This window comes from Hemicordylus capensis, chromosome 1, assembly GCF_027244095.1.
Source record: "Hemicordylus capensis ecotype Gifberg chromosome 1, rHemCap1.1.pri, whole genome shotgun sequence".
NCBI classification, from domain to species: domain Eukaryota; kingdom Metazoa; phylum Chordata; class Lepidosauria; order Squamata; family Cordylidae; genus Hemicordylus; species Hemicordylus capensis.
Window position 1 is genome coordinate 75880013 of NC_069657.1, and position 16986 is coordinate 75896998.

Genomic DNA, 16986 nt, shown 5'->3' on the forward strand with positions numbered 1-16986 from the left:
ATTCCTCCCCATTACACAACACATTAATCCACATTACACTCATCCCACCCCTGCCCTGTCTCCACCCCCCTTCTACTGCTGCTTTAGCTCGTCAATGTTGGGAGCTCAGGGACTTTCGAAACTACATCTCACAGCATGCAGTGCGTATCGGCTCGGCTTCTTCCCGCTGTGCATGTGGGGACATGTAGTCCCGTTCCCGTTTTGAACAGGTTGAGGTACCAGGCTTAAGCACTACAATTCCCAGAATGCATCTAATCTCCCTCCTTCCCCGTTCCACCACTCACCTTCCTGTCTTGGATGAGAAAAAATAACCCTGAAGTTCCCTGCGATCAGCTGATCAACACTGACAACAAGGGGAGAAGGGGGAGAAGAGCTGGAGATTGGTCTTGACTACCTCCACCCCTGTGGTGCCAGGTCTGCAAGGTGGGGCTTGGACACATCGGGAGTTAAACTAATCCTGCACGAGGGGGGAAAGGAACTCTCCCCACTCCTTGCAGCTAACAGGAGGAGGAGGAGACTATGAGCCGATTCCTTAGTCACTAAGACTTGCAGGGAGGAAGAGGAAGACGAAGGTGCCTACTGTTTTGTAAACAATAGGTTGGGCTATTAGAGCCCTTGTGCTGGGGTCTGTTTTGTTCCGAAGTACGGTTTGTTGTTTTGTTTGTTTGATTTTCTGCCTCCCTTCCCCTCCCCCCTACCACTATTGTTTATAGGAAGGTTGACTGTTCTGTTAGAAATAATATTTAGTATTTCGGTCTTTTCCTATTCTTGTTTACAGTAATAAGTAATTAGTCAACTCACTAGGTATGTATCTTGTCCTTATTCTGATTATACTCACAGGGAAATATTTATTGTGGTTCAGGGCAAGGTTTTGTTTGGAAGCTATGGAGCCACAAGTGTAAACAGTGTAGAAACGCCATTACTTTGACACACACATTCACAAGTGTGTATGTGTGCGCGCGCACACACACACATGCTATACCTTGTGGCATAAATATTGCAGTAAATTGTGTTTAAGGTAAGTGGAGCTATCACTACTGTAAAACAAACTGGTCTTAGTTTGTAGAGTCTAAGAACATCTAACTTTGACATGAGACACCCTGATCAGATTTGATTACACAAATGAGTTCCAGTGTAATAAAGGTCGCAATCTTATGCTTACTTACTTGGGAGTAAGTCCCATTTAACTCAGTCAGACTTAATTTGAGTAAATATATGTAGGACTGGGCTTCTTACCTGTTAGTTTGGTGAAGGCCTTTAAAGCTACTTTTTGTGAGGGACTCAACATAGCTCATTTTTCAGATATATTTGCAACTAAAATAGTCTCTGTGTGAGCCAGCATTGCTATGTGCAGACGAAGAAGTCTCTTATTTAGGCCAGAAGCAGATCTGGGAAGTGCCTGCAAGTGCTCTGCATTTTGAAGGTGTTGAAGTGTGCAAGGAAAGCAAAGGACTTGCTAATATTGTCTGAATTCTCCATTAATCCTTTGGTTTTTCTGATGTCTCTTTCTTTTTCTTCTTTCTTTTCTAGGTGTTTCAGGGCAAAAATCTGGATGGCATTTTAGCAACACATCCAACTACTTTTCTTACACGTATCTAAATTAGTTGTGACTTTAAGCCCAGCATTTAGGCTTGTCATTAATTGTGGGAAGCTGCAGTGTTTACATTTTATTTTAGACAAACTGCACTGTGCATATTATGAAAACCATTGTTGGGGGCGGGAAATAAGACCAATACTGATATATATTTTAAAACACACACTGACTTTTGCAGAATTTCCTCCATGCCAATACTGATTTTAGACCATTGCAAAACCAATGTACATACTTATTAATAGTTAAACTGATTGTATAAAGCCAACGATAAATATCAAAAAATGAGTGCCCAACCTCCAACAGCAGATAAAGGACTGAATACCACCCTTATGTGTCAGGAAAGCTATGCCTGCAGTGGCACCGATGAAGCCACCTTTGAGTGCGATGAGTGTGGCAGCCTGCAATGCCAGCGGTGTGAAGAAGAACTGCACCGGCAGGAAAGGCTACGCAACCATGAACGGACCCGTATTAAAGCTGGCCACGTCCCATACTGTGACTCCTGCAAAGCTGCCAGTGGGAGCATCCTGCCGAGCAATACTGCAAGCTCTAGACAAAGAGCAGCAGTAAGGTGCCAGGCATGCAAAATTAACTTATGTGTAGAGTGTCAGAAGAGGAATCATGCTGGTGGAAACAAGAGGAAACACCCCATTACTGTATACCATGGTGGAAAGACCCATGAACAGGAGGAGTTGGAGGGGATGGATGAGGAGGCCAAGAGGAAGAAGATGACGGAAAGTGTTGTAAGCTTCCTCTTGGTGGATGAAACAGAAGAAATCCAGGTAAGAGCTGCTATGAATTTTGAAGTGGATAGGGTGATGAGTAGTTCCTAATTAGCCAGTCAGATCTGCTTGGCTTGCCTGAGGGGCCTAAGAGCTTTTGTTGGCCTTCCTTTCACCTCACCTCAGCCCAAAATCCACTGGACTTCACTAGCCAGGCTGTTATTGATCATTTCCTGAACCACTCTTAAATTAAGTATATGTCTCTCCTCAAAACAATGAAGTTTTTTCCTTCTGTGCTAATTATAAAATGGAGATGATTTAGTCTTATGAATAATTCAAGTATAGGATACAAGTAAAAACTAAATAAGTATCCATTGTTCCCAGGTACTAAATTTGAGGCAAAGAAATTCCAGGGCCAAGATATCTTGCTTTCCTCCAAAATAAACTTTAAAGCATATATATATGTGTGTGTGTGTGTGTGTATAAGAATTTATCATAAAACAACCATTGATTAGAGTTGCTGGAAAATTCTGTAGATGAAATTGCATGACAGTGATATTGTTGCTCTAGAACAGTGATTCTCAAACTTGGGTCCTCAGGTGTTATTGGACTTCAACTCCCATAATCCCCAACCAAAGGCCACTGAGGCTGGGGATTATGGGAGTTGAAGTCCAATAACACTTGAGGACCTAAGTTTGAGAATCCCTGCTCTAGAATGTAGAACTCTGATTTAATCCTGGTTTCATACAATGTTCTTGCTCTAGTTGCATACTCCCCACTTTGCATGAGAAGGGAGAAAGGTTTCTAGTTCTAATCCCGAATTAAAACTAGGATTCGCCAGGACACTTGAACCCAGTGAAGTTTCGTGCCCTTAATCAAAGAATTTGCTTTTGGTCAAGCAATCTACATGGGAAGTAACTTACAAACACTAGGCCAATTGAGATGTCATACAGAACCAGGGATCCACAAATTTAGGCTTAGTTCACTAGCCAGCCATTATTTTTGGTTGCCAAGAATCCCCTATCTTCTCCTTGATTCTTTTTTTGGCGTGCAGGCAGAGGGCTTAGGAGAGAAGTGGAAATTCTGTCATTTGCAATGGGATGTGGAGATCTTAAGAAACAATGGGAGCCCACGGTTCAGGAAGAATTCCTGCTGTTTCATACCTTCTCAAAAATGGCAGGGGAAATAAGACCTGGTGAGGAGATGTGTGGTGCTGGGTGTCCTGCATGCCAGAGGGCTGGGGGCACTTAGTTTTGTAGATGCTTGTACAGAACCATCATCTTTGTTCTGTGCGACTTTGTCAAGCCTTGGGGATACGTGCTCCCCCTTCCCTTGCCTGTGTGTGACTTGGAAGAATTCTGCTTCCAACTGTGGTTAGAAACAAACTTAGACTGCTTACAAAAATATATTCAAGGTGGCAAGAGAGTAATTGCACCCACACAAGACTGCGTATGTGACAAGGTGGAAGGTTGATGCACCCAAGTGCTTATTCTGAGTTTTTGTTATCCTAAATTCCCAGTTTAGAATATGACAACAGACATGAAATGTCTTCATGACATTTCTGACAAAAGTGGCAGTAGTCCATTGTTCCAAATCTTCAGTCAAACCATCTGTGTTTCCAAAAGGAAAATGGCAAAAGCTTGTCTGCACAAGGAAAAGGTCAAAGTAGTCTCTGAAGTGACAGCGTACACTCATCAAATTGTAGCTATGGTCTGATTCAGATTTTATGATCTCCAGGTAGAGGCTACTGAAAAATTGTTCTGGGTGGTGGGAGCTCTGGAGGTGCTGTAATGTTTCGAAACTGTTTGCCACATGGTTGCTTGGAATAAATAGTTCTGAGTCGGATACTTTGTTTTGGCTAGGCAATCCACATGGTAAGTAACTTAACAAATATTGGGCCACTTCAGACATTACACAGAACCATAATTGCATCTTGGCATCATGTGATATTTCCAAGCCTTGGGAACACACGTTCTCTCCTCCCCTGCCTGCACATGACTTGAAAAAATTCTATTTCCCACTGTGCTTAGGAAAAAAACCTGAGATTGGTCATGTCTGAACCAAGCAGGCGTGACGTATTCTAACTAACTTCCTTGAAATAAACTGAGATGTGAACCCAACTTGGAACCTTGGGTTTAAATCAAGGAAGTTGTTAGAATAAACTAAGATTGGCTGATTTGGATGTAACACCCGATCTTCATTTGTTTCTAATTCTGGTCAGTAGTACATGTTGTCTGACTTGCACGTGGGCAAGGGATGGTGAGGTTGTTCTCCTGAGACACAGCAATAATGTGTGGAACTAAGATATAACTATGGTTCTGTATAATCTGAGCTGGCCTATTATGACTTTGGCACAACCAGTGCACCTTAAAGAAGTGTGTTTTGGCAGTCTCCAAATGTAAAAGTGCCTTATTTTTTAATTACATTTCTATACCACCCCTTCCTTAGGCTCCTTAACATTTGAATCTCTTAACATGGCTACTTTTCTATAGTTTGTTGTTACGTATTTACATGCAAGTTGTATGGCAGCAAGTGGCTGATCTTTCCTGATATCACAATAGGAAGAGACATCATGACTTCACTTGTTGCCATTGGCTTAGTTGCAAAGCAGCGGTCTTGGGCCAGAACTGCCAAGGGTCCTGACCTTAGAATGTGAATTCCAAGGAATTTGAATTCCTTAGAATTTGAACTCTTTTAAAATGATGCCTGGGGAATAGCTGACAGGAGCTGGGCAGTATCCATTTTGGCAAATGCCATCCTTTAAAGTGCGAGGGTGCAAAGGATTCAGATAAAACAGGAGGGGACAGGGCAGAACCACATTAAGAGCAGACAGAAGGCTGTGCCAGCTGCTCAAAGAGTCCAAAGAAAGATAGCATACACCAGGTAAGAGATTCAGCGTATAGCTGCTTATATGCCAATGCCAAAAGCCTCCGAGTCAAGATGGGCGAGCTGGAGTGCTTGGTTGCTAACACAGAAATAGATATAGTGGGCATAACAGAAGCGTGGTGGAACAGTGAGAACCAGTGCGACACTGTTATCCCTGGATATAAACTCTATAGAAAGGACAGGGAGGGGTGCCTTGGAGGTGGAGTAGCCCTATATGTTAAAGGGCTAGAATCTAACAAGGTAGAAAACCTAGGAGGACCTTCTTTCCGCTTCGCTCCAAGCGGCAGGGAAAACGAGGAAAGAAAAAACGGCAAAGCAAGGAGCGATCCTCCTCCTCCTCCGGTGCAGCCAGCCAGCCAGACATGCGCGTGCGCAAAAGGCTCCGTGAAGCCTTTTGCACTGAAGAGGGAGAAGGGGCGGCAGGGAGGTATCCTGCCGCCCCAATTACTACAGACAATACGCGAGGTGGAGGGGGGAAAGCGGCGGGAGGGGTAAGTAAACCCTCCCCTGCCCTTAAAGGAACCCCCACCATCCAAACTGAACCGGCCAGGTCCAGACCGGTCCGGACAGTCTGGAGGCCTTTAGAATGGCCTCCGAACCGTTCCGGACCCATCCCTAGTGGTGACAGCCAGCAACCTGGTGGCTTTAAGAGGGGTTTGGATAACTTCATGAAGGAGAGGTCTATCAACGGCTACTAGTTGGAGGGCTATAGGCCACCTCCAGCCTCAAAGGCAGGATGCCTCTGAGTACCAGTTGCAGGGGAGTAACAGCAGGAGAGAGGGCATGCCCTCAACTCCTGCCTGTGGCTTCCAGCAGCATCTGGTGGGCCACTGTGTGAAACAGGATGCTGGACTAGATGGGCCTTGGGCCTGATCCAGCAAGGCTGTTGTTATGTTCCATTAGAAAGGTCTATTAGAAACTTCTATAAAATTAAAATGTCTTTAAGTATTGCCTGCATGAGTGCAAATTAACTGAGTATTTTTGGACTCTTTGGATGGAAACAAGCAGCTGACTTGGTACTTTGGATTCCAAATGTTAGCTCTCAGCCTAATTTCTACAACTACTGAACGGGATTCAAACTAAGCACCATTGTGGGGGGAAATGAGCAGAGGTGTATCAAGGGAAAATAGCGCTTAGGGCAAGCACTGAAATTGTGCCCCCTATCCAAACATCTGACACCCATCTTTCAAATAACTTTACCATAATATCAGCTGAAAAATACAAGTCAAGCTTGTTCATCTTTTAATATTTCAAAAACTATTTAGCAGTGGATGTAGCCAGACAAAAAAATGCTGGAAAATGACAAATTTCAGTATGCTGGGGCTTATGAAATACCCCAAAACTATGTGGAGGTGTACTTGGAAAACTAAACAGAAGTGCCTGTCTAATTCTCTACTATGCATTGTAGCATCACTATTACATAAGTTTTAAAAATAAATGGAGAATTTGACTTTTCCCAGATGCTCTGAAAATAATTAAAGGATATGCAGAGTAAACTGTGTCACTGCTTGGAATATATTCTAGTATTTCAGAAAGACAGTTAAAATGAGAGAAAGAGAGCAAGCAACTGCTAGTGGGCCTTAATAGTAGGGATTTCACACTGATTCAAAGACAAAGACAAACTCACCATTAATAGCCATATTATTAAGACATCACATTTAACTCACTTATCACAAGAAGCAAAGTAAGAGCAAATGAATACAATCCTAGCTCATAAGCTTCAGCTCAGTATTCATAAGCCCTGATTCTCTGTACATAGTGCCAAACTGTATATGTGTACTGTGACATATTATATTAAATTTTATTTTTTTAAAACCTGTAGCCCCTTTGGGGGACTTCCTAAAGGCCGTGGGGGAGTGTCTCCAAAGGTTCCCCCTCCCCCTGCTGGCCTCTAGGGCCTCGCAGGGACCATTTAAGCATGTGTGGTGGCCATTTAAAAAATTTTTTAATGGCCACTGAAAACAAAATGGCCACCGTGCATGCTCACAGAGGTCTTTTGAGCATGCATGGTGGCCATTTTGTTTTTGGGGGCCATTTTTAATTTTTTTTTTAAAAAAAATGGCGCCCCCCTTCAAGTGGCGCCCAGGGCACATGCCCTGCCTGCCTTACCCTAGATACGCCCCTGAAAATGAGACAAGTTTGTCAAGATGAACTTAAATCCCATTACTTTCAATGGGACTCAAGGATGATCCTGTGTGTGTGTGCAAAAATTGTTTTTTCTCCCCTCTGTGCTGTGTACTGAATCTTTTTCTCCAGGGAGTGAATGCTGTTTTCTGGGTCTCAGCAGATCATGGCCGTTAATCATCATTCTTAATCATGTCATTAGTCAGCCTTCCATAAAAGGAGTTGATTGACCTACTTGATGTAAGAAAGGCGAAGAGTTTGAAGTTCAGGAGATAAACAACAAACTTCGAGAGATGGGTTATTTTATGAAGTGTCCTGCCAAGGTCAGGCACTTTAAGATTAAGGAAACTTACTATTGTCAGATCTTTTGTGTTGACATTGAAATACTATGTGATGAAATTACTGAAATCCCTCTCCTTTCCTGCTAAGTACTTGGCCTTTGTTTTTGGTAGAACAAGCATTTTCTTATTTGATGCCTTCACTTCATGCCTTGATTCCTTGCTTGGCTAAAATCTTTGTGGTGAAGTCAGACATCTATTGTCAGCTTCCCTGCTCAGTGGTAAAGGAATAATTTTTTCTATTGTATATTCAAATCCTCGTAACTAAAGCTTTGGCAAGTAGAAGAAATAATTCTGCAAGTTGACAAATGGCACAAATGCAAAAATGCTTCTGTGATATAACAATAAATAAGCTTAGTTAATAGGGAGTGCTGTCTAGGAACATAGGAAGCCACCTTCTATACTGAGTGAGACTTATTAGTTCATCTAGTTACGGTAGTGTCTGCTTACTACATGAAGGGACTGGAATATAAGACCTCTCATTGAAATTCATCACATCTCATTACAATTGGTTCCAATAAAAAAGTTGGTTTCTTATGCAACAGATGTTAACTCTTGGTTTTGACACCAGTAAAGGCAAAGAGCTCCACCCAGTGGCTTGGTTCTAAGACTATCTGCAGTTTCCAGCATTGCTTCTAATTATCAGTCACTGTCTGTCATGGCAGTAGCACATCTGTTACTTGTTCCATTTTCCAATAAACAACATCATGGCAGTGAAAGGGGATCCCTAACAATTACAGTTCCCCATTTGCAACCAGGAAAACCTCACAGCAGCACAAGAAGGTTCTCTCCCTCCAGTATCTACCTTAATTTAAATAATGCACTTTGTGGAGAATTGCCAACTCCCCCTCACACCCCCAGTCAGGTCTCCTGTGCTTTTTTTTAAAGCTGCAAATTATATTGGGAAGCGCCTTAAGTGGCACAGCAGGGAATGCTTGACTAACAAGCAGAAGGTTGCCGGTTCGAATCCCCACTGGTACTATATCAGGCAACAGCGATATAGGAAGATGTGAAAGGCATCATCTCATACTCATACTGCGCAGGAGAAGGCAATGGTAACCCTCTCCTGTATTCTCCAATGAAAACAGGGCTCTGTGGGCGCCAGGAATCGAAATTGACTTGATGGCACACTTTACCTTTTAAGTTATATTGAAACTAGTATGTAAAGCTTTTCCTATCAGTTCTGCTCCAGACCAAGAAAAGCTTTACCTACTAAATGTTGCTAAATCTACAGGAGCTGCCAAGAAAAAAAGACTGGCCATATTTCTAAGTGAGAGCTGTTATCTCCTCATTAAAGTACAGGTCAAGGTGACACTGCAAATAGACATGAAAGCATAAGGCCTGTATCCCCCATCCCTCCCCCACTGAGCATTTGAATGAAGTCTGTAGTTTTCAGTCCTATGCACACTGGCTCACTCCTAATGGAGAACTCTATGTCAAGTAGGTAAGTAATTGTAATGATGATCTGTGACAAAATGACTTGGAATTGTGTGTGTGCGTGTGTGTGCGTGCGTGCACAGATAAGATTAGAGTAATATTTACTACTTATTCTCTCCAAAGAGAAGGCTGAATGATTAGTAGATTTTAGGAGTGTTAAAATAGAGTGAAAACCAATAAATCAACTTTTGTTTACTCAGGGATTTCCCACCCTCTTGCTAAGTTTAGCATCTTTAGGCGGGTTAAGAAATGTGCTTGTGGGTTAGTTTCCACCCATTCCTCAGCGTCAGTTCTAGGAAAGCATGCTTCACTCCCTAGCAGAATTTTGACATCTTGTGTCCTTGAAATAAAGATGAATATTGCAGTCAATCTTAAATATTTGAAGATCAAGTCTAGTCAGGAAACTAGGACACCTTTTAATTTAATTGTTAATTTACTTTTTTCAGCTAGAAACTTAAACAAAGAGATTCTACACATTGAAACGTGAAGATAAAGCAGGGCAGCATTCATTGCTGGTGATTTAGTCCCTGTAGAAGTGTGCACAACTAACATTTATGTGACTGAGTGGAGGGAGAGGTCACATCTGACATAGCTTTTTAACGCCACTGTCTAAAGATTGTTTTGTCCTGGATCATTAAAATCAGAGGAGGCTGAATCTGGCCTTTGGTTACCCCTTGGTAGCAAATTATATAGCTAATGCAGCCGGATCTATGTATGTATGAGAATCCTGTAGTAGCTGAATAGTAGTAGAATAAATTCAAAACGTGTGGGAAATCATATTTTTAATATTCCTCCATGTAAAATATTCCCTGCAAGTAGAAATTGAGCACAATGAGGAGAGGACTGAGCAGAACTATTGTGCTAAGTTTCTACTTGCAAGGAAGAGTATTAAATGCAATCTGAATCCATTCTACTATGTCAGGACTCTACCACAGTTTGGCTGCATGTGTAGTTCCAGTCTTTACATCACTAGTCTGGATGTTACAGATTTTGGCATTTGGACCCAAAGGGAAAGTGTGTAAATTGGGCCATTTAATAAGGACTGTAAATAGATTATTTTAAGATATTTCTATCCTATTACAAGGGGAGAAGCAGAAATTTTAATTTATTCTTTGCCACTAATAAATGGCTCCACAGACTTTTGCATGGGGCTAACATTTATGGAGTTGAATGTACTAATTCAGGATCTTGTTTGTTCACTGACTGATTGCAGCTGGAAATTACTAGTGGACAGATTGATAGAACTCAGGTGAGAGAATGAGGTAATTTTGGGTGGCAGGCACCCATGGCCATCTCCTGGTACTCAGTTTTGAGATTCTTCTGAACACAAGCCCAGAGGATATGGCTGTACTTTCTGTCTGGGAGCCATCATCCATACATTTTGTCAACTTAAAGCCTGATTTCTTGAATGTGCTTTATATTATTCTATCCTTGAAGGCTTCTCAGGGGCTGCAAGTGAACCCAGATGTGCCATGGCTTTTTGTGGACATCTAGGAGCAGTTAAAAGTAATGGTTTTGGTTATACAGGGTCAAATGATTTGAGCCATATATATCGGAGAAGCTGTCTCACTGATGATTTTTCTTTTTAATGAGCTGAAAATTATCTCTTGATGGCAGTGTTTTAAGAACAGAGAGCAAAGTCCCATCAAGAAAGGCCTTATTTTCTTAGAAGATGCTGTGTAGCTATGGTGCTCTCTTCCCTTGAAAGTTTGCCAAAGTTCAAGTTTTACAAGTTAAAACTGGTGTCTCTTGGGCTACAGGTCAGGTATCTGGAGTGGCACTGGTTCAGCTGTTGGCTTTTCCAGTTTCAGGATCTTAAAAACAATATTTCCTTTTTGTTGACAGGTGGCGAATGAAGAAGAATTTATCCGGAAACTGGACTGCAAACCCGAACAGCACGTAAAGGTGGTATCTATTTTTGGGAACACTGGAGATGGCAAATCTCATACCCTTAACCATACTTTTTTCTATGGCCGTGAGGTCTTTAAAACATCTCCAGCACAGGAGTCTTGTACAGTAGGGGTTTGGGCAGCCTATGACCCTGTACACAAAATGGTTGTGATTGACACAGAGGGTCTTCTTGGGGCCACTGTAAACCTTAGTCAGAGAACCCGGCTGCTTCTGAAGGTCTTGGCCATTTCAGACCTCATCATCTACCGCACACATGCTGACAGACTTCACAATGATCTCTTCAAATTTTTTGGAGATGCTTCTGAGGCCTACCTAAAGCACTTTACCAAAGAACTGAAGGCAACCACAGCCCGTTGCGGTCTGGATGTTCCCTTGTCCACTCTGGGTCCTGGAGTCATTATCTTCCATGAGACTGTATACACACAGTTACTAGGTGCTGGTAAGTAGATGGAAATGGGATGAAATCAATTATAATGTGGATAATTTGGTATAGATATGCAGCATGACAGCCAGAGCTCATGGAAGGTTTGGATTTGAATCTGTGCAGACAGAGCACTTGATATTTGGTGGAGAATTCATCATTCCGAGATTTCCAATTTTGAAATGTTTTAGTCCTTTTGTCGGCAAAAATAGCCTTGAAAATGTATATATACCATACCCAGTGACATTTCTGAAACCAGAGGTAGGTTTAATTAGGACTTTCAGTGGCAGGAAAGTGGGCTTCATTGCTCTCTATAGCTCCTTGCCTTTCTCCCCAGGAGTAGCAGAAACAGAATAAATTATGCACATATAGGTACACCTGCATAATGTATCTTGATTGTATGTTGTGAGGTTATTTGCATTTGTTTCTTTTTTTTAAGATGCAGGGTGTGCATAGCCCTGATATCTGTCACTGACTGAAATGAAAAAAGTTCCACCTGGTAATGCTCAGCTGAGGATGTCTTGCAGCACTGACAGAGGTCAGTGGAGCAGCCTAGAAATTGACAGATGCAGGGACTCGTGTTTCATTTCCTGTATGTAGGAAATATGCAACCTCTTTTCCCAGAACATATTCCCAAAGCAGGGAATGTAACCAATAAAACAGTCAAGCAATCAATGGCTGAGATGACAAAATAACCATTTCAAATAGCACTGACAAACAGTAATTGCAATTCTGACTGGCATATTCAGCAAATGAAAGCTAATCTGAATGAAGAGGGCCCTTAAATGGACCAGGCTTCTGGATTTGGCAGACTGCTTGTGGCAAATGGTTCCACCATCTTGGGGCTATAACAGAAGAAGACCACCTGGCCTTCAACACTGATTTAATAGTAGGCAGAGTTGTAAACACATTTTTGTACATAAGAAAAAAATTTGTACACAAATAGCATTATCCAGATTTGGATATAAAACTTCCCTTGCCTACTGTACACCATGACAGTGTATGGAGTATCTTGTTACAGAGAAAGGAGGAGTTTTTTTCCTCTGTCTTCACCTGGCAGTAGATATTTTGTCTTGTAAAATATTGGTAAGTAGTGTCTGTGTTGTTACAGCTGCTATATTGACAATTCTTCTTCTTCTTCTTCTTCTTCTTCTTCTTCTTCTTCTTCTTCTTCTTGGCATCATGTACTTACGGTCATTTTATCATCCATTCTGTTTGATGTATATACAAGGCTGTTGTGCAGAGATTTGTAGTGAGTTGGCAAGAGTATAATAAATGTGCCCTACTGTAGGTGTACTCCTTCCCCTCTGGCTCCTGCAGTCTTGGTGCTTACTTAAGGCCATTTCATACATCGTAGCACAAGAGACCAGGGTCTGCCGCTCAGTGTTTACGCTTCAGGTACCTGTAACTATCCCAGCTCTTTGGCTTAAGGGAACCTGTATGATATCCCGTATTTCCAAGCATCTGTTTGCAACACTCACACTTTCCATTTTTAGGTGGTCACAAGTTAAAAAACATAATGGGTATCATCTAGACGTGTGTGTGAGTGAGTGAGAGTGAGAGTGAGAGTGAGAGTGAGAGTGAGAGTGAGAGAGAGAGAGAGAATGGAAGATGTTCTACTTATGTAAGGGTTGTGTGTGTGATTTTTTTCCAATCCCACCTTTGCTGTGCCCCTGAAAATATGTTCCTGTGGATAGGGCGGGGGACAGGCCCTCAGGTATGTATTATTATCAAGGGGCATAGAGGGCTGTAGAGGGAAGGTTTGGTGAACCACCACCCCTCATGTGAGCAGAATATTTTCCATTTATGCAAACTCTAGCCTAGATGCTGCACAATGTATGCATGTATGTATTTGATTTATATACCACCCTTCCAAAATGGCTCAGGGTGGTTTACAACAGAATACAACCAATTAAACATTCAAACAGCTAAAAAACCTGGAAAACCAGGGCAAACATTTAAAACAGTTTACAGAAGTTTAAAAACCCTGGAAGGCTAGGCCAAACAGATAGGTTTTAAGGGCTCTCTTGAAGGTCAGTAAGGAATTAAGATTACGAATTTCTGCTGGGAGTGCATTCCACAGCCCAGGAGCAGCTACAGAGAGGGGCCGCCTCTGAGTCACCACCAGACAAACCGGTGACAACTGGAGACGGACCTCCTCAGATGACCTTAGCGTGCGGTGGGGATCATGCAGAAGAAGGCGCTGTCTAAGATAATTCTGCATAAGTTGGCAGAAGTGAAGCATTCATGGGGCTACAGTTTCTTTTTAATCTTAACATTTGTGAGTAAGTTAAACTTCTTATAAGAGCTGGATGATAAATGTCGTATCTCAACAGCAAGTTTACATCCCTAGGTTTTCTATAAACATCTGCTGAAATCATCTATCACAACATCCAATGAATTAATCTGCTTATCACATGATGATTAAAATTTGATTGTTGCGTGTTTAGTATCCAGTAATTGCTCAAATTCAAGGGATGGATCCAAAACAATTCATGGCATAATAAAAGTCTCTCCCTCTCTCCTGTTCTTGGCGCCCCTGAGCTTTTCTATACACCAGAACTGCAAATCATCTATTTTATGATTTCAGTCATAGTTTTATTTATGATTTGTTATAATATTAAAATTATTATAATTTATTATGGCCCTAAGGCCTCAACAAAAAAGCCAACATTTTTGTTTGCTAGTGCTAATGTTAGTACCAGTATGGTGCCAGTGGTGCTATATCCCATTCACCTGTAGCACATGGGGATAGATTAATGCAGCCAGATGGATAGCCTTGCTGGAAAGGGATATTGTTTACATTAAAAAAAACAAAACACATCAGTGAACATATTCTGCAGCACAATAGTTGGGGGGAGAACAGAACCTCCAACAAACTGAACACAAAAGAAGAACTAAAATTCAGGCAAAAAGGTTCAGCAAAGGGCAGGACTGTGCCTTGGAGATGGCCTTACTAGCTGATGTTCAGCGCAAACTTCTTAGTTGTAGTGCTGCTGCTGTAGTGGTTCATTGTGGAGTGTTCTGCCTCTAGAATACAAGGTAAGCAATTAAAGAGGAAAACAATTTTTAAAGAAAAAGATCACAACATGTTATGGAGGGAAGGAACGGTTGTGTCTGCAAGAACAATGATGTCAATAGGCACTGTCCGATTGCTTGCCATGACACTCACACAACACTGGTCCACACAATACTTGTAATTGTTGTGAAGGGACTTGTGGAGGGGGGGTGGATGATGGAAGGAACAGCATTTCTCCGCCACAAAATAAAGCTCTGTCTTGCTGGGTGACTTACGCACAAAGTGCTGTTTTTTTAATTGATCCATGTTTTTGTTTTCCAAAAAATGATGTACCTCTTGGCCCCCTAATCGTGGCAGCATATAGATTGCATTTTTTGCTTTCCCCTGCTCCTCACTTAGCCATGACATTATCACATGAAACAACATGAGAAATAACAAGAACCAGCCTTCTGCCTGACACTTCTGCACTTTAATTCACTTCTCCACTCTGTATGTATTTGGTGGTGAACCAGTGAAGTTGCCTTGTCCATCTAGTCCGATATTGTCTACTCTGACTGGCATTGGCTTTCCAAGGTCACCTGCTACTTGACCCTTTAAGTGGCGATTCCAGGAAGTGAACCTGGGACCTTCTACATGCAAAGCATGTGGTCTGTTCTTCAGCTGTGCCCCCTCCCCACATGGACTTATGGGAGACAGGAATCTTAAGCCATTTGTAGGGCATCTTCCATAACACGCATTTTTAGAACACACATAGTGAAACACAATTCTGGAAGAAGTCCTTAGGAGCCTGTTTTTAGCCACTTCCTATGTAAGTAGAGATGGCTATCTCATATTTTTATGCGTATGATCAGATCTTAAAAGATCATGAACATAATGTATCTCTGGTAAGAATCACATTTTAATAAGCAATTGTTAATATACTGCTTATTTGTTTAACATGTTTAGATCATCCTTCTGAGGTACCTGAGAAACTTATCCAGGATCGGTTCCGGAAACTGAGCCTCTTCCCTGAAGCCTTCAGTTCGATTCACTACAAAGGAACAAGGACTTACAACCCACCAACAGATTTCTCTGGGCTCAGGCATGCTGTGGAACAGCAGCTAGAAAATAATACCACCCGTTCTCCCCGCCCCCCTGGAGTGATCTACAAAGCACTTAAAGTAAGTTCAGGGCCCGGAAGCACTGTTTTTATTTGCTTGCTTGATTTGATGGGTTGTTTGTTGTCCATTTTATATACTGCCTTTCATTAAAATAATCCCAAGGCGGTTTACTGTATATTTAATTTAGTTTAGTTTGTTACAGTTGCAAACCAGCACAACAGTATATTTAAAACAATACAAAGATATTAAATAATTAAAACAATACAAATATTAGATTTCAATATTAAAAATAATACCAATCTATTAAAGTTAAAAGAAGCATGCACAATGAAACACTAACACACAACAACATAGAAAGAAAATAGCACTCATCTAAAAGCGCTGTTTTTACTTGCTTTCTGAAAGCCGTTATGGATGCTGAGGAGTGGATGCTTACTGGAAGAGCATTCCCAAGCCTGGAGGCAATGACCAAGAAGGCCCTGTCCCGTGTGCATGACAACTGAGCCTCCCTCATAGTCTGTACATGGAGAAGAGCCCCCTCCAATGATCTTGTCAGGTGGGCAGAAACCTTTGGGAGCGGTCAGTCCTTCAGATAACCAGGGCCCAAACTGTTAAGGGCTTTAAAGATAAAAACCAGCAGCCAGTATAGCCCTTTCAGAATGCGTATGATATGGTCCCCGCAGGCAGCTCCAGATAAAATCCTAGCTTCTGCAAGAAGCCCTGCAGCAGAGCGAGAGACCACCTGTTTCCCAGACAGCCCCCAGGGTGAGAGAATGGTGTTGGCTGTCTGTTGCTGCTGCTGTTGAATACCTGCCTGCAGGAGAGGGAAAGGGAGAGGGTGAGACCATCTGCCAGCCCCCTGCCTGACCTGTGAGACTGTGGCCTCTGGCAGTGGCTGCTCTGCAGGATTAGGGCCTAGGAGTGACTCAGCAGTCCCTGCTTTCCATCTGACCAGGGTGGTAATCTCTGGGCCTATAAAGGGCCCGCCACCAGCGGGGTGACACCAAAGGAGGTCGCCCCTTTGGGGACAGTGAGGGCGAGGGCCAGCTTTCCTGACCCAAGAATTCACATGTGGGTAGGTATTTAATATGGCTTCTGTTTTAATCAGTTCTGAGTGCTTTTGTTTTAATTCTGTTTATAAATGTGTCTGGGCTTATCTGGGGATGGGGAGACAGGGAGCATATTCACTGATCATGAGGCGGCAATTCTGGTGGCGGTGAAGAACAGACGAAGTGACGGCAGGTGAGTGGGCCATTATCGGGGAAGGGGACTTGGAATTAGTTGTTTCCCCTTCCAGCTGTCCTGCCAGCTCTTTGAGCTTGGGGAGCAGTGCCAACCAACCTTGGAACCTCACCTTGCTCTTTTGTAATGCCAGGTCGGTCCAGAACAAATCAGAAACCATCCATGATTTGATTCTGGATGAAGGCACCGACCTGG

The 16986-nt window shown here is 42.4% G+C and overlaps 1 protein-coding gene across 7 annotated transcripts in view; it reads left to right on the forward strand.

Annotated features, from left to right (window-relative positions):
- ZFYVE1 (zinc finger FYVE-type containing 1) overlaps positions 1-16986 on the forward strand; it is a 46928-nt gene that overhangs the window by 11122 nt on the left and 18820 nt on the right. For 3 of the 7 annotated variants that reach the window (XM_053283330.1, XM_053283331.1, XM_053283333.1), the window contains 3 exons: positions 1531-2373; positions 10944-11448; positions 15395-15609. In XM_053283330.1, coding sequence (XP_053139305.1) covers positions 1876-2373; positions 10944-11448; positions 15395-15609 — 1218 coding nt within the window. In that variant the 5' untranslated portion in view covers positions 1531-1875. The other 4 variants (XM_053283328.1, XM_053283332.1, XM_053283329.1 and 1 more) reach the window with 4 other exon arrangements.